At 37.4% G+C, this 27802-nt stretch overlaps 1 protein-coding gene and 1 non-coding gene across 2 annotated transcripts; one reads left to right on the forward strand and one right to left on the reverse strand.

The window, feature by feature from the left end:
* Nucleotides 1-10508: 10508 nt before the first annotated feature.
* On the reverse strand, nucleotides 10509-10602 carry LOC137711795 (small nucleolar RNA Z107/R87). The gene has a single exon (XR_011065140.2). It is a non-coding gene; the product is annotated as a small nucleolar RNA Z107/R87 (small nucleolar RNA).
* A 2850-nt stretch (nucleotides 10603-13452) lies between these two features.
* LOC137711373 (ABC transporter B family member 2) lies at nucleotides 13453-22497 on the forward strand. Its single transcript, XM_068450606.2, has 11 exons — nucleotides 13453-14133; nucleotides 15193-15247; nucleotides 15379-15554; nucleotides 17734-18194; nucleotides 18303-18843; nucleotides 19069-19445; nucleotides 19848-20263; nucleotides 20364-20605; nucleotides 20686-20933; nucleotides 21146-21558; nucleotides 21773-22497. The coding sequence occupies exons 1-11, from the start codon at nucleotides 13825-13827 to the stop codon at nucleotides 22321-22323; spliced, it is 3789 nt and encodes a 1262-aa protein (XP_068306707.2). The 5' UTR covers nucleotides 13453-13824; the 3' UTR covers nucleotides 22324-22497.
* Nucleotides 22498-27802: the final 5305 nt, after the last annotated feature.

Here is a 27802-nt window from a genome sequence, read left to right on the forward strand (position 1 = left end):
TGTAGCGCATTGAGATGCAATGTGCCCTAGATAAGGTGTCTTGAAGTAGGACAAGGGTAGACGAAGAACCTCTCCAGCAGCGTCTCGAAAAGCAAGCACTCGACCGACCATAAACCGAGCATTCGGGCAGTGTACACTCCTGATTGAGCCCCTAAGATAAGCCCACAGAAGAGCATACATTCATGGTTAGGGCAACACTCCGATAATCAACATGAGCAACCTTCTAGGTAAAGTGTTCATTTACAGCTAGGCTTGCAAGGAGTATCCTCCACCTCACATCGGAGTAGGCAGCATGAAGGACGAAGAGAAGTAGTCACTCAATCCAGCTCAAGCTCAACCATCAGCTTATGAAGAATTCCCTCGCCTGCTAAGAATGAACCACATGCACTGCAACCACATCATAGACGAGCCAAGCACGTAAAAGAGCAGCCTAGACCAGTAGAAAGGTAAATTTTTGACATCTCCTGACCGACAAAGGCAAATTCAGGAAAAAGTAAAAAGGTTCATGACTGAGCGATTGCATGATTTCCAACGCAACAAGGTCACTAACGAGGCATTATGATGGGACATGACCAACATAAGTAGATTACCCTTCACGGACGAGATCGAGCAGGCAAAGCCTTCATGCAAGTTCAGCATGCCATATTTCACATCCTTCAAAGGGGATGGAGACCCAGAAAAACACCTAAAGCATTATCGAAGCACAATGATCCTCTATTGAAATAATGATGATCTCATGTGCAAGATATTCGCCACCACTCTACAAGGCAAGGCCCAAGATTGGTTCTACACCCTGCTGCCACAATCTATTCGGAGTTTCGATAAGTTTTCTTTAGTTTTCACCAAAGAATATTCATCATATCGCTCGATCAAGAAAAAGTTATACCACTTATTCAAAATCAAGAAGAACCTAAAGGAGTCACTTTGCGACTATGTGAAGAGGTTCAAAGCAAAGAAGGAAAATTTAGTCGGATGTAATGACTCAATAGCTAAAGCAATCTTCCAAAAAGGACTCCCAGTAGACCACCCGCTATTCAGATAATTGATCATAAAAGAAGATCTAACTTTGGAAGACTCTTTCACGAAGTCCCCCACTACTCTGAAGGAGATTCAAGGTCTGACTGGACGAGCAGCCACATCTGAAGCAGCAATAAGCTTTACCATCATACGAGAAGAGCTTGGGGCCCAACTACCTGTATTCCACAGTTCAAAAGCTCTCCTCAATGCGAAAACTAGCTACCAGAAATTCAAAAGCTAACTTTGGAGACAGTTGTTGCAACTTGGAAGCTCAAGTTATACCTTCAGACACACATAGTCATCTTCATGACGCACTATTCCACCTAATCCAGATGCGCGATGATAAAGGCGCAGACATTGGCAAAGCAAAGTTTTTTTAAGAACGCAACAACTCAACTCAAAAGGCACGCCAAGGGTAAACGAACACTAGAAGGACACTCGAAAGTAAATTTTGTCCTCGTCGTCCCAGAAGATTCTACATAGAAGCAACATGTACCGGCAAGTTGAGCACCACCTCTTGCTACGAGTCACATGGCCCTAGTTGACCCTTGTTCCATAATTCAGCTACGTGTAAAATACCCTCAGCTCCACGGTTCCCTATTGCGCCTTCACGCCTAGCTTAGGCGATGCAACAGAGTGACACAATGACACTCCGAAGGCAGCCAAGCACACCCTAGCCACGCCTGCTTCGCCCGATGGAGACTTCTGGCATTTGCACGTCGACGGTGCATCTAACTACAAAGGCTCGGAAGCAGGTATGGTCTATGTCACCCCAGACGGTTCAATGCTTGAGCAGGCAATTACTTTAGGCTTCAAGGCATCCAATAATGAAATAGAGTACAAAGCTTTACTAGCAGGCCTCCAAATGACAAAAGACTTGGCGGTGAAAAAGCTTGCAATTCATTCCGATTCCCAGCTAATCACTAGGCAGACTATTGGGGAGTACACAGGAAAACATCCAAGGATGGTGCAATATTTAGAGAAAGTACGCAAGCAACTTGAGGCATTTCAGACTTGCACCCTCACTCAAGTTCCGCGGGCAAACAATGCCTATGCGGATGCACTAGCCAACCTAGGCTCTGCCCTCGATCACCAACTCAAATGCTCTATCCCGGTTGAATATCTAGACAAGCCAAGCATAAAGGCAGAGCCGGCAGCCGAAGTGTCACGAGTTAGTACAACTCCCCACGGAAAGGTTGGAGTGTAGAAAGCTCCAAATAAAGGCAGCACACTACTACATATGGAACAACATTCTCGCCTTAAGATCCTACACTGGACCACATCTCTGTTGCTTGGCGCCTCCCAACGACCTAAAAGTTCTAAGCTCAATCCACGAAGTCGTTTGTGGAAATCATTCCGGAGGCCGATCCTTAGTGCAAAAGGCTCTTAATGCAATCTACTACTGGCCTACCATGCATCAAGATGCTAAGAAGTTAGTGCAAAAGTGCGATTGCTTCCAACGTTACAACTGGTACTAGCGAGCTATACCCACAAACGAGTCATTCGCCGTTCATGCAGTGGGCAATCAACTTGGTAAAGCCAATGTGGCACGCTACTGGGGGCAGAGGCATGATGATTATGGCAACCGATTACTTCACCAAATGGGTAAAATCAGAGCCCATGACAACCACAACTCAGCCGGACATAGAGCGCTTCATATGAAGGAACATTATTTGTCGATTTGGCATCCCCAATCCATTGTCACCAACAACGACCCGTAATTCGTGGGCAAATATTTGATGAAGTTCTTTCAAAAGTATGATATTAAGCAGCACATGTCCACATCGAGATATCCTCAATGCAATGGGCAGGGCGAAGCATCCAATAAGACGATTCTCGACTACCTCAAAAAATCCCTTTCCGACAAGAAGGGAAAGTGGCCAGACGAACTCCCCGGATGTCTATGGGCATATCGCATGACCAAATGACAAGCCACCAATGAGACACCTTTATCTTTAGCAGTTGGTTTAGAAGCAATCATTCCTCCCAAATGTCATCGTGCCAAGTATCAGCACCTTACTGCCAAGATTTGAGCAAAATAGGAAGGAGATGACCACAAGCTTAGATCTGGCAGAAGAGAAGCGCGAGCAGACCATCACTCGCATCACAACCTACCAGTAGCGGCTCAGCTCCAGCTACAACAAAAGGGCCAAGGTGGTTAGTGCGAAAGGATAAACTTAATTATGTTTACAACGTGTTTAGCTATTTTTAAATTTAAGTTGTTATAGTTTTTAAATTAAAATAATAAATTATGTTTGGCTCTTTGGCCCCCTCAATTTGAGATGGTTTTTTGTCACAGGGCTATGTTTGGCCTATGGCCCTCTGCCCCTTCTGTTGGAGATGGTAAGAAATATGCTATGACACTGTTCATTAAAATATTAATTTCTTGGAGGGCTATAGGGCTAAAATGAGCCCTCTGGCCCTCCAAGAAATTAATATTTTAATGAACAATGCAGGGCCGTATTTCTTACCTTCTCCAACCGAGGGCCATAGGGCCAAACATAATTTATTATTTAAATTTAAAAACTACAACAACTTAAATTTAAAAACTATAACTTATATTTAAAAATTACAACTAAAATTAAAAAAAAAAACAACTACTTAAATTTAAAAAATACAAGAACTTAAATTTAAAGTTCATAATCAACATCATCTTCACCATTCGCCATTGTAGGAGTATAGTCGGACGTAAACAATAGCCGTCGGGCCATAATTTCCCTCTTTTTTTTACTCATTGGACTATAATCCAAAGTGTTCCATTGCATATTCCTATCATTCATCTCTTCTTGTATTTGTTTCGCCCGTTCTTCATGCCTACGGATCCTTTCTTCTACGGCAAAGGCATTTTGCTCCGCCATTAATCACAATGCGGCGGCTACTTCTTGTTGAGCAGCATAATCATCATTTGCCTTGCCCTTTTCCTTCAATCTTCGGGCCTTATTTCGTTCCATAACCCTAGGTATGGAACCTTCACTCGAGGAAGGATTTTCTACCCTTGTTTCTTGAATGGTAGGAGATCGATCTTCATCCCCATCTACAGCTGAGGATTGAGTTTTGAACACCGGCATAGGACCTACTCTATGTTGAGGTGGATCTTCAAATAACAGATCTTCAAATAACACCCACCCTTTACAAATTTCCCAACAATCGTGAAACTGAAGGGGTTTCGAGCTACCCTCGCTTGACGTTCCTAGAAAATTTCCCAACAATCGTCAAATACAATTCCTCCACTTAACGTACCTAGAAAATATAATTACAAAAATTAAAGGAAAATAGTTTATGAAATTAAATGTAATGTAATTACAAAAATTAAAGGAAATTAATTTATGAAATTAAATGTAATATAATTAAATATTTAAAATAAATTGTGAAAACACTTACTTCGTTGTACTAATTGGCACTGCTTTCATGTCTACTTGTGGCTGTTAACAGTGCTTGATGCCATTTATTCAAACTTGGATGAAGATGTTTCTTCCATCTTGAAGAACAACTCTCGTGGTTTTGGGTATTTGGTGGAGTGATGCCTTCGTAGAACTCAGTATTTTTTGGACACACAAGCCCAAACACCTTCACTTGTTTGAGAACTCCCCTTCACACTATCTTCTGAGACCCATCTATAAGCCCTGCAAAGAGCTTCATCTTCTTTTCGGGTCCAAACCCTACATTTTATTGCAAATGAGGACATTTGAAAATTATTGAAAAAATTGAAGGAAAGATTATTGGAAGAGGTAAGAAAATATGAGAATTGAAATGGTGTAGGAATGACTTAGGTATTGACAGAAAAAAATTGAGAATTTAAAAAAAAAATTCAAATCCAACGGTAATTGACGTCAGCTAGCCACCTGGTTGGACCTTTGGCCCTTTTTTGTCCAATGGGGCCCACGAGCCCTTTGGTTGGATACAGTTTTCGGGTTATTTTCGATCATCTGGTCCTCTGGATCCTTCGGTTGGAGATGATCTTAGAAGAAGAGCTCTGACTTGGTGAATATGGGTTGGGAGCTTTTAGTTTAGGTACTAGTTGGAAAATCAAGTAATTTACTAGTTAAAATAATAATAATATCCAACCGTACCATTATAAGGCCATAGTCATTAACTTTCCTAATGAATTGTGACTAACAAGCATACGTAAGACTTTTTTTTAGAAGAATTTTATTTTATTTATTTATTATTTTATGGAGTTAACCGCTTAGGTCGTAGGTCTAGTTCCTAGATTTTGGTCTCTGCCCAAAACCCGACGAAGACATGTTTGAGGCGATAATGAGTTCAAGGGACAACTGAAATTCTGAGAATGTTACAGGGGCTGGCCAAATGCTTCGGAGCAGGAGGCCAAAAGCGCTGCACCACAACTTTCTCAGCGAGTACTTACTTTAGAAAAGTAAATAGATTATTCATTGAAATCCCGTTCTGTTATTATGCAATGACTAGTGTGTGAGTAGCGAAATTGTAAAATTTGCTCATATCTTAAAGTTGGCCTTCATTACTTGGTGTGTTTCTGAATCTTTCAACCGAGATGTTTTCGCGGGGTGCAGAGCTAACAGAATGTACTAGCTCATTTCCGCATACCAAATGCAGCCTCAGGATGTATGAATCCAATATTATAAATCGTGCAACGATATTATCCAATTTGCGAAGGCATACCAAAGTTTTCAAATGTATACCAAAGACGAGCATTTTTTGCAACAATGAGTCAAGACTTATCCCAAATATACGTATTTTGAATGAAGCGGCCAAAGCTAGTAATGGTATCAATGAAAAAATTTGCCTTCTAAAAAACATGAGATCTAGACATCAAAGAAAGAAAAAAAAATGGAAAAATTAGTATTTGATCCATAGTTACTAATGTTCATTGATTGAAACTTTATTAGTTTTCAGATTTTGATCCAAGTCCTTAGTATTAATATAATAATGAATTACATGTCAGTTACATAATTTTTCAAAATAAAAATTAATAATAGATTTAGAATTTTAATACTCACACCTTTATTAAACTCCTAACTAATTTTCAATTCAAAATATTTCCAAAATAAAAAAAAAAATTAGAATAAGTTTGTACCCATTAGCTTTTTTAAAAAATGTTTTCAATTTTTTAATCTTATATGTACCCATTCGTGTAATTTTTTCAAATTTTTAATCTTAAAATGTATCATTATTAAATATACCAATTTGTTATATGTAAAATGTACCCCTTTTATATATATATATATATATATATATATATATATAAAATCTATTCATTTTTTTTTCTAATCTATTTTTAAACATATTGAGTACATTCTTTTTTCTTTGATTTGAAAATGTATCCATATCAAGTTTAATCGAAGAAATTTACTAATGTTATTAAGCCTAATATCTTTTTTCTTTTGTGATCTTGAAGAATGTACCAATGTTTTGGTATAATAATTTTTTGGTTAATTTTGATGAATGTACCATGTTTACACACACACACACACACACCCACACACACACAATAGTATATTTACATTTTAATATTTTTAATCTCACAAATTTTATTTTTTATTTAAAATCTCATTAATATAAACAACTATAATTTTTAATTTTTAATTTAAAAAATATAGTAACATACAAAGAAATAAATTATCACATTAATTTCAGAAACTTCGATAAAAAATTAAAAACCAACAAGATTTCAGTCAAATAATATTCATACAAGTAATGTGATGTGCTCAATGATAATCTTCAACAGCCTAAACACCCTGCACTTGATTAAAATAAAATCAATATTATTTTATCACTTTACTATTACTATCAACTTTAAAAAAATTAAATGTTAGTTTGTTAATTTCATGAAAAGCAAGTCCAACAACTTTCTTTCGCTCATTATTATACATTTCTTTTTTGGATAGAATTTAATGAAGAGAGACAATGTATGATATACAGCACGACAAGCCAATAGAAAAAGAAGGTCATTTGATGAAGTCTCACAGATACATTATTGTCAACAAAGGGTGACAACATGACGTTTCGTTTTAATAATTCGTTCTCCAACAAAAAATGGAAAATTGTTAAGTCTTTTCACTTATAAGTCAAAAGTTTTAGATTTAATTTTTGTTAAAGGTGAATTTTAACCACATTATTATTAGCTCATTGTGAGACTTAGCATGTTCTCCCACCCCCTTTTTGTAGATAATATCTAGACCTAGCAATTTCTTACACGACACGAAAATAATGGGTTTCGGGTCAACACGATAACTAATGGGGTCATTATCGGGTCACACGATAATAACGGGTTCTTAACAGGTTTACACGAGAGTGACACGCATGTCCTTAACAACCCAACTTTTATTATTATTTTTTTAACATAAATGAAGCAACAAATTTTGGCATATCAGGCCAGAAAAAAAATATTGACAATATGTGAAATTGCCAAGTCAGTCACCACATTAAAGTTTGATGTTTTGAATTTGACGTCTCATTTGAAGATACTCTAAAAATTTTGATTAAGAATAATGTGGTGGTTTTTAAGCATTAAATAATGTGGATGATGACCTAAATTATAACTAAAAAAAAACAATAATGTTAAATGAATAAGTAACAACTAATACAAAAAATTTGAAAAAAAAACGAGAAACCGACCTAACGTGAAATCCAAGAAAGTATTGGCCATGAACGCAGAAAGGAGGCAACGAGAAACTTCCAACGTTGTTTTGTTCTCCCCAAGTTGCGTCTTCCGAGTTGGAACCTGTTAGCCAAAGTCGGACGAGCTCACTTACTTTTCTTAGTAGACAAGTTTGCTTGAGTAGATCCAACTCACCTAATTACGGCTCCGGATTATTCGTGGCCCAAGAGTAGTTAATCAAGATTCCCAAAACATGTGTATGCGTGGCGCTACCAAAAAGGAAATTAAGTTTGAAGTTTTAAAATCGTGAGCGTCAAATTAATATGGGATTGGAGACATTCATGGATGAGCTCCTTGTCAAAGGGTCATGCAACAACACAACAATTTCTCCTCATTTTTCTCGGTGTGCATTTGTCTTTATTTTCTCGTTCAAGATGTAACCATACATAATTGTCACACTTTCAAGTCGAAGTGTAACTTTCCAATTTAATATGATTTTGATTTCTTCACGCGCACTGTAACTTTAAATTCTTGCACTTTGGATTTCATCTTCATTTTCAGTTCCATCCTCACGACTAGTTCAATTGGGTTGATGTGATCATGTTAATTTTATCTTCTCGAACATAGAGTAATTTTTTATTTCTCACACTTGTTGCAGTTTATTTTCCCGCAATTTACTTCCTCGCACTTTGTTATATCACACTTTGAATTTCCAGAATTTCAGTTACACACTTTTATTTTGTTACATTTTATTTTATCATATTGTAATTTTGGTTTCATCTACGTGATCTAATCAACTCCCAACACTAGTTCGATTGAATTGATGCAATTCACCATCCAAGTACACACCAACCCTACCGCCACATTAACCTTTAAATTCATTCCGCCTCACTTTTAGGAATAACACTTCACCCAAAGTCCTCGCTCACAAGGAATGGAGGATCTACGAACGAGATAGGTGGCTTCCTTGGTCCACAAATTGCATTGTAAGAAGTCGTATCAAAGAGCAATCCAAATCACCAACTTCTCTTTACTCCCTTGGCCTTAAGCCGCGAGTTGGAACACCTTCAACCAATCAGAATCACCAAGAGATCTCAAAACCTCTGCTCGATTACCAAGTGGCTGAGACGAATTTGTGACTAACAAAGGCCTTCATAACATGTTGCCTTAATTTTGATGCAAAATTACGAAGCACACACAAAGCATATCAAGCTATTAGTAATTATTCCAACGCTTTCACTTCATACAGTATAGGCGTCATAGAACTAGTTTTGAAGTGCTTTTAAAATGATTGAAAACACTTTTAGAGAAAATATTTTTGGGTTCCACATGATTCACTTGCGTTTTTACCAATGATTGGTTTTAAAAACGTTTTCACCAAAATTTTAAAATCACTTATAAGTGAGCCCATATCTGCTAGTGCCACTACAGCACAACCTACTACTAGATAAATGCCAAAAACAATGGAAAGGTAAGGAAAGAAATCAACAAAATAACAGAACGTGAATGTATAAAACTACATCAATTTTTAGATTTGCTCAATGTAAATTCCTTATCTATGGTCCTAACGTCCTTATTTTGAGGACCTGTGAGGACCTCTTTCAGCTGAATTATTAGATTAATCTAAGGGTATCTAGGCTTAATGGCTTAAAGCCCTTCCGTTACACCGAAACAAAATATTATCCGGGAATTGATTGAAGAAGAATAATTTCTTGCTTTTCTTGATTAATTCCCATGATTGAAGAAGAATGTTAATTACCAAGCACCATAAAAAAGATTGGGATTGCTAGGTTTTAAAAATTGGTTTTTCTCTTCTTCATCGCTAAACCCTATTGAGCTGTGAAACGCCCGTATAATTCCCATGATTTCCTAATTCAAAAGCAAAGTAGATGTGAATCTGAATCCAATAAACTGCGAAGGAAAAAAACAAAAACCATAGATCTAATATTTGGGGAAGACAGAGAGATAGAAAATCTTGGGAATCAAGCAAAGCAAGAACCCATCCCTCTTCAATCAATTCCAGGATAATATTGGGTTTAGATGTAACGGGAAGGATTTAAGCTAATAAGTCTAGCTACCCTTGAATTAATCTAAGGGTACAGATGAAAGAGGTCTTCACGGGTGCTCAAAATGAAGACCTTAGGAAAGGAGAGCTCTGACTTGGTGAATATGGGATGGGAGCTTTTAGTTTAGGTACTAGTTGAAAAATCAACTAATTTACTAGTTAATACAATAATAATATCCAACCCTACCATTATAAGGCCATAGCCATTAACTTTCCCCATGAATTGTGACTAACATGCATACGTAAGACTTTTTTTTAGAAGAAAAAAAAATTCGTTGTGTTAACCGCTTAGATCGTAGGTCTAGTTCCCAGATTTTGGGCTATGCCCAAAACCCGAGGCCTACACCTTAAGTTCTAAGCTCCTCCCAAAGACATTCTAGAACTCTTAACTCAAAATGACCAACCCCAAACCTTGACAAACCTTCTAAAACCCTCAAAGTCAACCCCAGGCTCTAAGGGACCTTACGAAATTCTAAAACAAATAAGCTTGAGGATGAGATGGTAATTTCCCATGTCTTTTATTTAGTCATAGGCTCACTTGTAATAAAATTTGTGGCTTATCCTAAAATATTTAATTAGACTTCTATTTTTCCTTGAATATGCTAATTTTTTCTTAAGGCTTATTCTATTAACACCCCACATATTGTTCATTAAACCTCACATACTTAATACACCCCACATTTTCTTTTTCAATTGAAAATTATCTTAATATACCGCACATACTTTCTCATAATACTCTTACACCCCACATTCTCATACACCTAATATATTCCACATACACCCCACATTTTTGATACACCCCACATTCTTCCAATCTTATAATACTCATTTTCAATTTTAATAAATTAAATTGACTTAGGATTAAAACCCTAACATTCTCTAAAAAGAGAAGCCTACAATCTAGTCTGTTGAGCTTGAATTTCATTGGGTCATCACAACCAATCTCCTTTTCTCTATCTCTTTAGCATTTTGCTAACAAAAAAGGATCTCTGCTAAAAAATGGCAACTGGGAGGAACCTAACAGAGCAAAAGTAAACCCCAGAAGATGAATAAGAACGGAAATTGTGTTGCTGGTTGGCCTCCTATGAAATTGGGTAGTATGGAAAGCAAAAGGAGGCTTAAATAATTACCGATGCCGTTGAATAATAAAAACAATGACAAATATGAAATTTTACCTCATGTGAAGCTTCCGAAATATTGATATCGTGTTTCATTCGTTAAATTTTTTTTCTCAATCAACGTATTTATAGTTTCAATAGTTAAAATTTTATTCAACAATGGAGTGCAGGGTGAGAGGGGTTTTGATAGTTGAAGAAGATAAATAATACATTAAAAGTAATTTGGGGTGTGTTAAGAAATTTCTTATTTTCTTTGAACCTCATAAGGTTGAAATTATCATTGCATAGTAAGTTACATAAGCCACTTAATATTAAATTTTAAGTTGGGGTGCATTCAATATTATGTGGGGTGCTAATAAAAAAAGTCTTTTCTTAACCTATGTCCAACTTGGTATTTAATATGAGTTTACTAGTGAATATTGTAGGTAAATAATGGAGAACGAAATTTATGATATTTTAGATGCAAGAAAGTTAAAAGAAGAAAGAGTCTTTTAATTAAGAAAATGATTGGAGAATTGGTAATTCATGGGTTAAAAGGTTATTGATTGCTTTAGATCCCTAAAGTGAATGATTTAGACTTTTTAAATTGTTCGGATTAACGCTACTTTCATTTGGTGTGTCAGCTTTAGGCCTATAATATATGGATTTGAAGAAAACGACAAGATTTGTAAAAATCATTGTTTGACAATGAGCCCAGTCGAAATTTTAGCGAATTGTGTCTTCTAATGGGTTTAATTTGGATTTTAATATTTTAGGATTTTTTTTTTATGTTTTGTTATTTGTTTAATATATTTCCTATTTGGACTTAGGGTTTGTTAAGAATATTTAAACACATTTAGGGTTGTATTTTATCATCTTATCATATTATTAATCAAAACTTGAGAACTTTTCTCAATTTTTTGGTGTTTTAGGATTCTATCCAAGAGTGACCATTCGTTATCCCTTTTATCTATATATAACTTTCGCTATATCAGCTTCATCACTCAAAAATAAATTGTGAGTAACAACTAGCTTCATTGGACTAAGCAGTATTTCCTTTCCTAATACTAGCATTTGCCTACATACTTTGTGTGTATGAACACATTTTTTTTACAAAATGAGAAGGGGAGAGAGAGAGAGAGAGAGAGCATGGAGGAGTGGGAGGTTTTTGTTTTTGGTTTTTATTTATTTATTTATTTTTTTGAATATTGGAGGTATTTTAACATCACCTGTAGGTGAGGCTTCAATAAAAAAACAGTAAAATTTGGACCTGTGAAATTACATTATTGCCCATCATTTTTTTTTTGTGTGATAGAAGACTAATTTATCTTTTCACCCTCTTTTTGTTGACAAAGAGGGTTTCATTAATTAGTAGAGATAAAATAAATTCCAAGTTTAAATCTCTCACCTCTCCCTAATTAAAAAACATGATAGTTGATCTTGAATTGTAGGTTTAAATTAAGTGTCTGGGAAATAATTGACGAGAAGATATGTTACCTATCATTTTATGCTATAGGTGTTTTAACCGTTATATTTGATTTCTGTTTATATTTTTTATTTTCAATCTCAGTCACTCATTCTCGTATAATTCAATGCTATATGTAGTATTAAAAAAAGGAAAAAAAAAGAATGCTATATGTAGTATTGAAGAAATTTCTAATACAATTTATATATAAACCATATAAAAGAACTCACAGTATATACAAACTTTATAATTAGGATTTGATCAAGATGAGTAGTACCTATCAACCAATAACTACAACTTTAGCGGTTGAGAAGAAGAGAAGCATTATGTATCTTGGCGCCGCCCCTTAATTTAATACGTGCAGTTCAATGTGGGTCAAAAGATGGATGTTATATGTGACAATGCAAAAGTATGGGAGAGAAGAGAATTTACCAATATACTCCACAGTCCACGGCGTATATCATATATGATACACACTTGCTCACCTCGCTAGCTAGCTTCTCCAATCGAAAAACTTCATGTTTTTGGTAATTACCAACAGTTGGTGCTATCTTGGGAATGGGTCACGCAAGGACGTCTTACATGGGAATTGGTCACTGTTCATGACGTTTCTGTCCAATAATAGATTGTCATGTCATGTGTAAGTTTTTCTTTCTATGATAATCCATTATTAGATAAGGACGTTATGATAGCAGTAAACTCGTTTCATATAAGTTGCTATCTTCAAGTGGTCCCCCAACTTCCCCGAAGCCTTCTTACATAGAACATGAACCATTGGACCATATAACATGTTATATATGCACATCCAGCCACCTCATCGACATTAAATTTTCAGTGAGAGAGAAGTTAATGCACGGCAAAATCTCAGAAAGCAATCTCCAATATATCACTTAAGAGGCATAGTAATCAAGGTTTTTGACGCAAAAAGAAAGATAAAAACAAAAGGAAAGAGAGAGTGGTTGAGTCTCTCTAGTCTCATGCCATGTCTCTCTTTGCCAAGGGAGATGATTAATCGTCACACACGAGCGGTTGTGTTTGAGTTGATCTGACTGTTCATGCATGTGAACTCCTCAAAACAGAAACAACAAGAACCTGCTTGCATGCACGACTGATTCTAGCATTACTCACACGGCTAGTCATAAATAATGATAAGTAGCCTCTCAAGAGCGCAGTTATGATGGTTAGAGGAGAAAGGTGCGTAAAAACCCCAACCGTCTGTCACTGAGACATCACTTACACGATACTTCCATAACCTAAGTCAACCACCCATGCTGCTGCTTATGAATAGCTCTCTTAATTAGTGACGCCATCATACTTTTTCTTCCTTTTTTTTTTTTTTTTCTTTCTTTTTTTTTCGAAAAAGAAATAGAAATTAAGTTTATTTTTTGTTTGTTGTATAGTTGAGCAGTAGTGAGTGACCCCATTATTAAACACCTCCGGTCCAGCCATCCATATAACTGTAAATTTGAGGCACACATTGTTCACAACAACCAACCCCCTTTCTTGCTAGCTACTTGTTCCATCTTCTTTCTTTCTTGTGTTTGTTTATCATCCTCCCTTGACACTTTGACACCGATCGATCGAGTTGAAGGCAGCTGCAACAATGACACAGCCGGACACGTTTACTGGCGGCGGTAGCGGCAACGGCAGCGGTACCAATTATAGCGATGCGAAGAAGACAAAGAAAGAAGAAGAAGAAGAAGGTAAAGGAAAGCAGCAGCGGAAGGTTCCGTTGTTGAAGCTCTTCTCGTTCGCCGATTCGTATGACTACTTGCTAATGGCAGTTGGATCCGTCGGGGCGTGCGTTCATGGAGCTTCAGTTCCTATCTTCTTTATCTTCTTTGGCAAGTTGATCAATATTATTGGCATGGCTTATCTTTTTCCCAAAGAAGCTTCTTCCAAAGTTGCTAAGGTAATTAGCACTATTACTTTATATTTTATAAGTTGCAGGTAATTAACACTATTACTTATTTTATTTTGTATTATGTATATGCAAATTTTAGTATTGATTTAATTAATTATACGAAACTAGGTACGAACGGTGTTTAAAATCTACCAACTTGTCGATATTAGTGTCAAAAAATTTTGGAAATCAAGGATCGATACAGAAACGGGGGGAAATAAAAATTTTACCTTATATCGGTGAAATATAGGAAAATCAATGAATATCGAAAAAATATTTACCGATTTACTACAATAATTTTTCAGAAGCCATTGCAGATTTCGAATTTTGACCAAATTTGAATGAATTGATAGCCCGCTCCATTGCAAATTTCCAAATTTACAGTTGAAGTCAACCGATATCAATATTTTCATATATTTATATATCAATATTTTGAACACTGGTATGAATGGCTAAAATACAACACTGGCTATTCAAGCACTACTTCTTTTTTTCTTAATTCAGAGAGCCTAGCTATATTTGGGATGAGGATCCTCTTCGGATCCTCTCTGTGGGAATCTGAAGATCTATCAATCGTGTCCATTCATCGTACATTGTGCGGTCTGTTTTCGTTAAGTACTATTTATATTCAATTTTAAATTCAAAATTCAAAATGATTTCTAACTGCATGATGTATAATAAACGGATTCGATTGATTGATCATCCGGATCACCACGAAAAGAATCCGGAGAGGATCCTATTCCCTCTATTTGGGTTTCTATTGTACTTAACTTAGATCCACATGGACTCTACACCCTATTCTTATGAGAAACCAAACATATGTATGATTATTTTTCTTAAAAACTGGAAAACTAAAATATTGAAAGTTAATTTTATGAGTTTTTTAAAATTTGACTTTTTATTTTTATTTTATCAAAAATAAATTGGAAACTAAAAGTAGTTTTTAAGTTTTAGTTTTCAGTTTTCACTAAAAATAAAAAAATAAAAAATGAAATGATTGTTAAATGGCCTTTTAATTTTCAGATTGATCTGACCTTAATTAGTTTATGTATTTTGGAACTTTTGCAGTACTCGTTGGATTTTGTATATCTGAGTGTGGCTATATTGTTTTCTTCATGGACGGGTACGTACCTAAATATATATATATATATATATATATATATATATGGTTATATTAATTTTGATCTTTCTTTTTGAATTTTGAATTTTTTAATATTCGGATTCTAATCCAATGAATTAATTAAATAAATACAGAGGTGGCTTGCTGGATGCACACTGGGGAAAGACAAGCGGCAAAAATGAGGATGGCATATTTGAGGGCGATGCTGAATCAAGACATAAGTCTCTTTGACACTGAAGCTTCCACAGGAGAGGTCATCTCTGCCATCACAAGTGACATAATTGTTGTTCAAGATGCACTTTCTGAGAAGGTACGTGCAGTAATTCTAGTAATTAATTGGATTCTACCAAACTAATTACTTAATTAATTATCATAATTATAACTATTACCCCAGATAAAAGAAAAAGAAAAGGTTAATTAATTAATGAAACAAGTGAAATTTGATGAGGGTCAAAATAGTTGTTGTCTGGGAATTTGATGGGAGTCGGAGACGGTGCAGGAGTAAATGCAAAAGGCTATCAGCATTTAAAAGTCGGTTGAGGTGGTTGAATGGGTTTATTAATGGAAATAGTTGAGAAGAAAAGTATTTTGGCCATCGAAAACATATTAATTAATTAAGAGAATTGTTATTGACACTTTAAAAATCTTATTTTGCATTCTAAACTTTCTATAATTAGAAAGAAAAATACATTTATGAGGAGTGCAGAATAAGATTTTGGAAATATTAATAACAGTTTCCTTAATTAATTATCGGATTGGTTATTAATTAAAGGAATTGTTATTATCACTTCAAAAATCTAATTATACACACCTTTGTATTTTTCTTTCTAATTATAAAAAGTTTGGATTGCAAAATGAGATTTTTAGAGTGTTAATAAATTTATTTATTTATTTTTTTAATGGAAGATGTAAAATGTTTTTTGAATGGACATTTTATATACTTAGGCGGTTGGCTCCTCTTTTTATGGTAGTGCTATCTACACACAAATTTTACATTTTACAAACCGCTCTCAATTTTCAACCGTCGGATCGAAAGAATTGACGAGATCAATGACAAAAAATTAAAAAGGTTGCGTGAGAGGTAAAAATGAATGTGTGATAGCACTTTCCCTATTTTTAAAGTAAACGTGATTTTTTTTTTTTAACAAACGATATTATCCACACACTAATGGGAGAAAAACTTGTGTGGGGCTTGGCATGCCACTGGACTTTGCTAAGTGGCACTACAATCCACTCAAAAATCACCACGTGACAAGTCTTAAATATACTTTTTTTTCTCATTCTTTTATATTTAAAATTCTCATAATTATTTTTTTCACTAATGAATATGCATCAATTTAATGGCTTATATTTCGTCCCCCCCCTCCCTTTTTTCCCAAATATTCCCTCCAGTTTATGTTGCAGGGCATGCCTGCCTTCTTTAACTTCCCAAACAATCTCATTGTGTAATATTATTTGATTTATCTCTTCGAATATGCTCTTTACGAAGACTGAACCCTTTCCTCATAGCATAAGCATTGAGTACTTGAAAGGCTTCAATGTCAAAATTCACCACCATTCTAATTTTTACATCTTAAAACTCCATCGTCTCAGCAGCAACCTACCAATTAAAAAAAAAAAAAAAAACAAAAAAGGACTACCATATTAATAAAATACTCATAGTAAAGAACGGAAAAAACTATTGTATAAATATGTGGGTAATTCGTATCAACATATTAACCATAACATTGATTAACATTTGAGCCCAAATATTAGATTAACATGTTAACGAAAACAAATAAAAAATTAGGCTAACCCTAATACACCTATATATATGGGTTATTCATGTCAAGTTCACATGATCAAATCAAGTATTGTATAAATAACGAAAAAACTTAAAGATTATTGATTGATTTCCATGACAAAAGTTGGAGAAAGTGATTTTGTTTAGGGTACATAATTTTTTCTGAAGAACAGTGAGAGAAAAAAGTCGGAGAGACAAAGAAGTGGGAGAGAGAAGAAAGTGAAAGAGTTCTGCAACATAAATTGGAGGGACTATTTGGGATGGATAATCGTATCTTGCCATCAATTGTCCTTTTTTTTTTTAATAAAAAAAGAAAGAAAACAAAAAAAATATCCATTAGATTGATGTATATTAATTAGTGAGAAATATAATTATGAGAATCCTAAATATAAAAGAATGGGAAAAAAAAATTACATTTAAGACTTGTTACGTGGCGATTTTTTAGTGGCTTGTAGTGCCACTTAGCAAAGTCCAGTGGTAAGCCAAGCCCCACACAAGTTTTTCTCCACTAATGGGGATGAGATAGGCAGTAGAACTCACATTTACATTTCAAGAAATGTAAATGTGATGTTAATATAGTTTTTACATATCAAATTTGTTCTTACTATCATAATTTTTTTAGCTACTAAATATAAAATACGAGTAGAGTAAGATGCACGTTGTGAATGAATGATGAATGGGTGATGGATTATGGACGATGATGCAGGTAGGGAACTTCTTGCACTACGTAAGCCGGTTTCTTGCAGGTTTCATAATTGGGTTTGTTAGGGTATGGCAAATCAGTCTGGTCACACTCTCCATTGTTCCATTAATTGCCCTTGCTGGTGGCGTCTATGCCTACGTCACAATTGGCCTCATTGCTAGCGTTCGCAAATCCTACGTCAAGGCCGGTGAAATTGCCGAGGAGGTGATCGGAAATGTGAGGACGGTGCAAGCATTTGCCGCAGAAGACAAGGCGGTAAGAGAGTATAAGGCAGCACTCTTGAAAACGTACCAGTACGGGAAAAAAGCAGGACTGGCCAAGGGTCTTGGCCTTGGCTCCATGCACTGCTCCCTTTTCCTTTCGTGGTCTTTGCTTGTTTGGTTCACTAGCATTGTGGTTCACAAGGGTATCGCCAATGGCGGCGAATCCTTCACCACCATGCTTAACGTTGTTATTGCTGGCCTGTAAGTGGTTCAATAATCTTAAATGGTGTTGCATTGTCTTTGTTTTATACCTAATTCAATCTGTATGCATTCGTTCGTATTTATAGTATTTGTTCTTTTAATTTGAAGGTCACTAGGGCAGGCAGCACCAGACATCACTGCATTCATTCGAGCCAAGGCAGCCGCGTATACCATATTTGAAATGATAGAGAGGAACACGATGAGCCAATCTAGCAGCAATAATGGCCACAAACTGAACAAAATTGAGGGTCACATACAATTTAAGGACGTATGTTTTAGTTACCCGTCTCGTTCTGATGTTAGCATCTTCGACAAGCTCAATCTTGATATCCCTGCCGGAAAGATTGTAGCCCTTGTGGGAGGCAGTGGATCGGGAAAGAGTACAGCTATATCTTTGATCGAACGCTTCTACGAGCCACTTGCTGGCCAGATATTATTAGATGGACATAATATCAAGGAGCTTGACATCAAATGGCTTAGGCAGCAAATTGGGCTGGTCAACCAGGAGCCTGCCCTTTTTGCAACAAGCATTAAGGAAAATATTCTCTATGGAAAATATGATGCTACATTCGATGAGATCACACGTGCAGCTAAACTTTCAGAAGCTCTCTCTTTCGTAAATAATCTCCCAGAGAGATTTGAAACTCAGGTATGGATATGCTAGCTTTTCATTGTGACTTTGAATTATCAGAATGTCTCATATAGTGCATCTATCATTTTTCGAGGAAACAAATAGCTTGTGGAAATAAATATAACGTGATATACAATGGCCTTTTACACACAACTCTAAGTTGAATGCTCCATGCTCACCTTAGAGAAATATTCTCTTTTTTTCCGTTTTCATGCATTGACGTTCAGAGTTCTTTTCCTACAGGTTGGTGAGAGAGGAATACAACTTTCAGGAGGACAAAAGCAAAGGATTGCAATAGCACGTGCAATAGTGAAGAATCCATCAGTTCTCCTATTGGATGAAGCAACAAGCGCACTGGACGCAGAGTCTGAGAAGAGTGTGCAGGAGGCACTTGATCGTGCCATGGTGGGACGAACAACAGTAGTGGTGGCCCATCGTCTTTCTACGGTTAGGAATGCAGATGTAATTGCTGTTGTTCAAGAGGGTAAGATAGTGGAAACCGGGAGCCATGAGGAGCTCATTTCTAATCCAAACGGTGTCTATGCAGCACTAGTTCAACTACAAGAGACAGCTTCTTTGCAACGCCACCCCTCAATTGGTAACTCGGGAAGGCCACTAAGGTACTTGTTTGAAACTGTTACATCTTGGAACCTTTATATGAATCATTCTGATGCCTAGATCAACTTCAACAATTAGAATTGAGGTAGACCAATTTCTGCAGAGTATTACAATGAGTTTGGTAGAGGATAATAATCAAAGAGATCTTGTTTCTTTGAAATATTATTTTCTCCTTGCAAACACGGGTTGGGATAATCAGAAATCTTGCAATATTTGTTTAGCTTGTGAATTTGGCTCTAGTCATTAAGAAACATACAGAATATGGATGCAATTAGTCACTATTTGCATATTAATTCCGTAGTGACATACTCTCTGCCAGACTTTAAGCATACTACTATGATCCATTTGATTTGTTAACTGGGAATGACATTCATGTTTTAATAATATGTGGTTAACTTTTCCAGTGTGAGGTATTCACGAGAATTATCCCACACTACAACAAGTTTCGGAGCCAGCTTCCGTTCTGATAAAGAATCTGTTGCCCGTACTGGTGCTGATGTAATGGAGACTGTAAAGTCAAAACATGTTTCAGCAGGGAGACTGTATTCCATGGTTGGTCCAGACTGGTATTATGGCGTGATAGGAACCTTTGGTGGCCTTATTGCTGGAGCTCAGATGCCTCTTTTTGCTCTCGGGGTCTCTCAGGCTCTTGTTTCATTTTACATGGACTGGGAGACAACAAAACATGAGGTTAAAAAAATCTCTTTACTCTTCTGCGGGGCTGCATTTTTAACTGTCATTGTTCATGCCATAGAGCATTTTTGTTTTGGGATTATGGGAGAGCGACTCACTCTTCGTGTTAGAGAAAAGATGTTTTCCGGTATGTCACACCACATACTGTCTTTATCAAGTTTATGCTGATTATATCTTCATTTTACGATACTGATCGCTCATCTTCAATTTTTTATATTTGGTTGCAGCCATATTGAGGAATGAGATCGGATGGTTTGATGATACAAACAACACTAGTTCTATGCTTTCATCACGTCTAGAAAGTGATGCAACTTTGTTAAGAACTATTGTTGTTGATCGGACAACAATTCTTATACAGAATTTGGGTTTGGTTGTTGCCTCATTCGTCATCGCCTTCATCTTGAACTGGAGAATTACACTGGTGGTCTTAGCCACATATCCCTTGATCATTAGTGGTCACATCAGCGAGGTTCAGTTTCAGTACTATACTTAAAAGAGAAGGAATATTTGTTATTTACAGAATGCCAACAGTTTTTACATTTGTTTCAGAAACTTTTCTTTCAAGGCTACGGTGGAAACTTGAGCAAAGCATATCTAAAAGCTAACATGCTAGCCGGGGAAGCTGTGAGTAACATCCGCACTGTTGCTGCATTTTGTTCTGAGGAGAAGATCATCGACCTTTATGCTCGTGAGCTTGTGGATCCTTCTAGACGTTCATTTACTCGCGGTCAGATTGCTGGCATATGCTACGGTGTATCCCAGTTCTTCATATTCTCATCCTACGGCCTGGCCTTGTGGTATGTAGGTTTAATTACCTCTTTCCTTAGTATAGACAATGTAGGTTGGATAAACGACAATTTTATTCTATCCGGTGACTGACATGATGACCTCTTAAGTTATAATGTGTCAACATGAAAAGTAATGCTAAACAAAACTAATCACGGTTGTAATTTTCCGGTGACCTTAATTAGCTTCTAGATTTGATTGATAATATATACATTCCTCTCAGGTATGGTTCTGTTTTAATGGGAAAGGAGCTCGCAAGCTTTAAATCTGTCATGAAATCTTTCATGGTTTTGATTGTGACGGCATTAGCTATGGGTGAGACTTTAGCACTTGCCCCAGACCTCTTGAAAGGGAACCAAATGGTGTCATCAGTCTTTGAAGTATTGGATCGTAGAACTGAAGTCCTGGGAGACGTAGGAGAGGAGCTTATGAAAGTTGAAGGTACAATAGAGCTAAGGAGTGTTCACTTTGGCTACCCTTCAAGACCAGACGTATCCATTTTCAAGGACTTCAATTTGGAAGTGCGCTCGGGCAAAAGTATGGCACTAGTGGGGCAAAGTGGATCTGGAAAAAGCTCTGTGCTTTCTCTAATACTCCGATTTTACGATCCAACCTCTGGGAAAGTCATGATTGATGGTAAGTAAGCTTATGCGTAAAACTTTGTTCTTTTGCGCTAAAACATAGAACGAGGGAAACTATTGCTTGATCTATGCGAAGTTCGAAAAGCAAGACCTCCAATATAGTGTCATTGGATTCACATATTTTAGCCTCGTCAAAACAAATTTCTGAAACAATTTCTTGATCAGTAAAAGTTTGAACAACTTAATCAATCGCTCTTGGACCACTGCAGGAAAAGACATCAAGAAACTCAATATCAAGTCTCTTCGTAAACATATTGGCTTGGTTCAACAAGAACCAGCTCTCTTTGCCACATCGATTTATGAAAACATCCTCTATGGAAAAGATGGAGCTTCTGAAGCAGAAGTTATTGAAGCGGCTAAGCTTGCTAATGCGCACAGTTTCATCAGTGCCCTTCCTGAGGGATACTTAACCAAAGTTGGAGAGCGAGGGGTGCAACTATCTGGTGGTCAAAGGCAAAGGGTGGCCATTGCCCGTGCTGTTCTAAAGAACCCAGAAATCTTGTTATTAGATGAAGCTACCAGTGCTCTAGATGTGGAGTCGGAGCGCGTGGTGCAACAAGCTCTTGACAGATTGATGAAGAACCGTACAACGGTATTGGTGGCACATAGGCTTTCGACAATAAAAAATGCAGATGAAATCTCAGTTATACAAGACGGGAAGATTGTTGAGCAAGGAAGTCATTCGACACTTAGAGAGAACAGAAATGGACCATATTTCAAGTTAATAAACATTCAGCAACAGCAGCAACGACAACAGTAACAAAATTCGGAACAGAATACTCATCCTCACTGTGCCTTTGTAATTCTTTCAATTTTCTTGTTATTTCTTTTTCTTTTTAACCATATATGAATATCATATAGACTTGTCAAATGGAGATATTGCATTTATCTGAGAATAATGATAATATACACATTGGGGCGTTGCTGTACAAAATGAGTTGGTTTTTCTTATTGCTTCCAGACAAATGAAGTTGACAGATAACTCCCCACAAACCACTCTCTCTGACAGTGTAATAATCAACTTCTATATGCTTCCTTCTTGATTGAAAAACTGAGATCCTCAATCGGGATTCTCCTCCAACAATAAGTATGGAGTCCAAACTTGTGTTTTATTTTCTTAAATAAAACTGATGAGTTTAATACATGATATAAAGTTGTTGGATTTTTGGAGCGGGCCCGTTCCACTCTAATGACACTGATATTGTTCCCAACTTAATCACCTGTCCAATCCACACCACATGTCCAATCCGTCAGGTGTGGGGTTTTACCACATAAGGCATCGGTATTAGTTAGAGCCTTGGTTTCTTTTCACTCCACCGATGTGGGAGACTTTAACACTCCCCCTCACATGTAACCCCATTTAGTGGTTCACACATGAAGATTCACATCGATAATTGAAACTCAGAGGTCGACTCACGTTGGGCCTTGTTTTCAACGGAATTCAGCGGTCGTCTTTATATTAAGAGTTCAAACTTGTTTCCTTATGAGTGACAAGCTCGTTGGCTTGCACACAAGCTCATTGGCTTGCACGGGTCATACCGTGGGTTTTGATACCATGTTGGATTTTTGGATCGCTGGACCCATCCTACTCTAACGACACCAGTATTGTCCCTAACTTAACCACCTGCTCAATCTGTCAGGTGTGGAATTTTACCACAAAAGATCTCGGTATTAGTTAGAGTAGAGTAATACTATTTAAACCCCTTGGTTTCTTTTCACCTCACCGAGTGGGACTTCAACAAAAGTTGGGATTCTAATGCTATTTTCAGAAGTTACAACTCCTCAGCCTTTATTTGGCTAATCAATGGTGGACTCTCCAGATGACTTTTAAAAAATCGGCGGGGAGGGAGGAGAAAAAGCCCAGAAGATTGGCGTTCGCTCCCTTCTATAATTAAGTGGCTGCTGCAATTTTCTTTTTTTTTTTTTTTTTTTTTTTTTTTTTTTTGAGATAGGAGAATTAGTGGCTATTCCAATGCACTTGATTTTAGGCTACTCTAAATTTTACATCAAACGGTACTTGATCTGTCTACTGTGTTACATTTTTTGGGACTCCAGGACATAAGGTTCTTTCCAAAATAAACACAAAATCATCTAGTTGAATGCGTCATGCTGGATCTCCTATATAGTATGCATCTAAAATGCAGTAAGCTACATTAAACCAGGTTTATTTACAAGAACATGATAACAAGTAGCCTTTAGTTATCTTAACATTCGTTCCACAGTCATCCAATGTGTATTCTTTGGAGAGTGCTATATGAATTGACAGACCTATTTAACAACACACAAAAAGTCAGGCCTCTTGGTCGTCAAGTATTGAAGTGTACCAACCATACTTGTGTGTTGGGGTTGTACAAGATCCTGAGTCAACAAGGATGCTGCGGTGGCCACTAATTGTGTACTTGTGTGCAGCCGAGCATCGTCTTCTTCTGTCATTTGTTGTCTTTGCTCATCCCAATCAGATTCCATGTTGGAACTTGAACTAGAATTGTCAGCCATTGTAGATCATTTGATTATCTCATGCATCTTACAACAAGCTTAAATGCGGAAATTAGTTAACATGAACTAAAAAAAATCGATCTTTTACCTATGAAATTCAAAGCCTAGTTTCGGTGAACCAAGACTTAACCCAAATCTACAAGAAAAGGGATGAAATTTCATATATACCTTTGTAGATTCCTCTTTGCATGTGCAAAGGCTAATCACCCCAGGGAGGGTCTTCATTCCATGATATACTTTGCTCCTAGGCCCATTGGATTTGAATGGCAGAATAGAAACTCCAAAGTTCCCAAAAGAGGGAACCTTTAATTTCTCTACACCAAGGTAAGTTGTGAAGAGGAGATGAGTGACCTAAGAGGGAGATTGATGCTAGTGAATCTCCTCCTAAGGGCTAGCCTATGTAGAGGGAAAAGGGAGAAAGAGTTCCTCAATTTCTCCGAACAAAGGCCTAAATGAGGCTAAGGCGATAACATACTTTATATAGTCCCTCTAGGTCAGTGACTTAAATAAAACCCTAGCACTCATCTCTCTATGGCCAGCCTATATAGAGTCATTGGGATTTTGGCCCTGTCGATTTTAAGTTGTCATACAACCTAAGTTAATGTGTTTGATGGTTTGAAGCCTATTATTCCTTAAAGCCCAAAACTAACTCAGGTCTAATACGAACTTATTCATTTGATTAGTTAACGTCTTAATATAGTAAATTAAACCATTTAATTGTGTTTACTCAACTTTCTTTGTATTCTTCAATCTCTACCTTAATTGGTGTACGATCCATTAGGTTTTGTTGGATCAAGTTCAAGGCACGTGGTTTAGTAGTTGAAGTGAGTCTGGAATACCATAAATAAAGAAGGGATCATAAAACCAGGCTTTAGGGGTGGTTCTGGCATAGGTGCTTTGACGATGAAGTCAGTATTTAGGATATAAGATAAGTAGAGTGCTCTAAGTAGGGAAGAAGTGTATCACCCATTGTGAGAAGTCGATGCACCTATTTATAAACATACATAACCTATCTTTGGACCTAGGTTTTGGGAGAAAATGAGTGGCTATATATAAGGGTGTGGCTGGCCTTATTAGGAGAATTGGGACCGGCCACATTTGGTTGATTTGTGAGATTGATTGCAAGATATTATGTAAAATAATATCTTGCAATTAGTTTGGCAATTAATCAATTAATTAGGAAATTAATCAATTGATTTTGGCAATTAATCCTAATTTGAAAAGGATGATTGGGAGTTACCTTGTGGATGAGGATTTGATGATGAATGATGAGAGGGTTTAAAATAATACCATTTTGATCACCTTTAACCTCGATTGAGCCATTATTGTCCGTTGTAGGCGTGTGGGAATTCCGGTGTGCCTCGAGGGTAATTTTGTCTTCTTTACCCAAAAGTCCACGTGTCGCCTCCGTGATTTTCTTGATTATTTTTTGCTCCACAAATGCCCCCACACCTATTGGGCTGCTCACAGGAAAGGGCAGCAGGTGTAGAGATCTCCAACTTTGATGTAGATTCCTACTTAGACTTGGAATTAGATTTTTCTAGGAAGGGGAAATAAATCAACTTCGGAGGGCAATTATTTATCCCTACAAGAAAAAGAGAAAGCTAGAGAATATTTATTCCTCCTCCCTTAGCACTCTTCTTTGCTTGCCCGTGCAAAGAATCGTCTTCCGTTGATTTCTTTGTCTTCTTCACGCCATACCAATGTAAGAAAAACTTAATTTTCCTTGTCTTCTTCTTGGGAGGTGTTGCCACAAGGCAACCGTCAGAGTGGTGCGGCATGTCGACTGGCAGGGTCCAAAAGTCGGCTTGGCATGGGCCAAAGAGGTGGTATGGCTGGGGCCAATGCTTGTATTACTTAGCTTGACTGAAGCCAAGGATTGGCTCAGCATGGGCCAGGGAAGTGGCGTGGCATGGGCCATGGTTTGATTTCTCAGCTGTTATAGATAGAGCAATCAAGGATGAAGCTGCCAAGATCAGAGCTGCTGAATATGAAGTGTCAGATCAGTTATGTGGCTAATGTCCCCTGACCATTTGTTGCTTAGATGGTCTTCAAGTATTCGATCTTTTGAGTTATGTGGCCTTCTTGCACTGGAGAGCTTACCCAGATGAGTTTCGGGGAATTAGTTTATCCTCTCGCGCTGGAGAGCTTACCTAGATGGATGTCGAGGAATTAGTTTACCCTCTCGCAGTGGAAAACAATTAGTTTAACCTCTCACACTGGAGAGCAAACCCATATGGGTGTCAGGGAATTGGTTTACTCTCTTGCATTGGAGATCAATTAGTTTAACCTCTCGCACTAGAGAGTGGACCCATATGGGTGTTGGGGAATTGGTTTACCCTCTTGCACTGAAGAGCAATTAGTTTAACCTCTCATACTGGAAAGCAATTAGTTTATCCTCTCGCACTAGAGAACTTACCCAAATGGGTGTCGGGGGATTGGTTTACCCTCTTGCACTAGAGAGCATATAAGTCATTGTCATAAGTCTAGCTAATGAAAGCTGGACTGCTAGACAACTGAAATAATCCTCAGCCTATGAGGTCTTGTTTGGCGATCTATTTGTGACTTCAAACTGCTTGTGGAACCCGCATAAGGGTGTAAATGGAAAGTGCAGCGAGCTGCTCCTAGACTTTCTTCAAGTATTACACCATTGTTAAATGTTTCGTCATGTGCCCTTCTGAGGCTTGGTTGGTGATCAATTGAAAATCTAAATAGATTGCAAGCTTTTTCACTGCTAAGTCTTTCGCTAATAAAGCCTTGTCTTTTGCTCCGTTGTTGGATGCTTTGAAGTTTAGAGTGCCATGGGCTTGGTTGGAGCGATTAGGAGCCATAAGGCAAGATCAACAAGGCTGGGAGCAGTGGTATAAGATCAAAGGTTACCGGGAGCCGTAAAGAAGGTAGGCATGATTATGAGCATAATGTTGGGGCTGACTTGGGCCTAGTTGTGCGTAGCAGGTGGAATTGGAACACTAGGTATTTGATGCTCGGCTACTAGTGATGTGCTGTTTTAGTATTGAATCATTTGGAGTGTTGAGAGCAAGACATGCCCCTAGTTCTTGGTAGTTGGGCTGGTGTGTCCTTCTGGTACTCGTCTGCCCTCGGCGCGCTATTAGGCTGAGCTGCTGCATTTGTCGGAACATAAGTAATCTTTGTATCCGAAAATCTTTGTTGGATAGTCCCATCTGCTTGATTTTATCAATGAAAGGTGACCTGCTTATGTTGGTCATGTCTTGTCGAAGCACCTCGTCAGTAGCTTCGTTACGCTGAAAATCACGCAATCGTTTGGTCAGGTGCCTTTCAACTTCTTTTTGAATTTTCCTCTAGTGGGGCAGCAGAACTTCCGGCTACCCCCAGTCGTGACCTGTTGGTCTAGGCTTCTCTTCCATGTGCTCGGCTTGTCTATGTCGTGATTGCGGTGCATGTGGTACATTCCTAGCAGGCGAGCGAATTACTTGCAAACTACCGGTTAAACTTGAGCCCGATTGAGTGAGTATTTCTCTTCGTCCATCTTGTTGCCTATTCTGATGTGAGGTGAAGAATGCTCCTTACTGGCCTAGCCGCGAATGAACACTTCGCTTGGAAGGTTGCTCATGCTGATTATTGGAGTGCGGCCCCAACTGTGAATGTATGTTTGTCAATGGGCCTAACCGAAAGTGCACGCTAAGACGAGAGTATACACTATCTCGAGGGCCCAGTCAGTATTGTACACTGCGAGAACACTTGGTTCATGATTGGTCAAGTGG

The sequence above is a fragment of the Pyrus communis genome, chromosome 6 (assembly GCF_041283825.1).
Source record: "Pyrus communis isolate YQ-2024b chromosome 6, ASM4128382v1, whole genome shotgun sequence".
Taxonomy (NCBI): Eukaryota; Viridiplantae; Streptophyta; class Magnoliopsida; order Rosales; family Rosaceae; genus Pyrus; species Pyrus communis.

Bases quoted from the DNA above. Each gene is read 5' to 3' on its own strand.
- LOC137711373 (XM_068450606.2), top strand. From the start codon at position 13,825: ATGACACAGCCGGACACGTTTACTGGCGGCGGTAGCGGCAACGGCAGC. The intron at 15,555-17,733 runs GTACGTGCAGTA...ACGATGATGCAG, and splicing joins AAGATGCACTTTCTGAGAAG to GTAGGGAACTTCTTGCACTA. The intron at 21,559-21,772 runs GTAAGTAAGCTT...GGACCACTGCAG, and splicing joins TGGGAAAGTCATGATTGATG to GAAAAGACATCAAGAAACTC.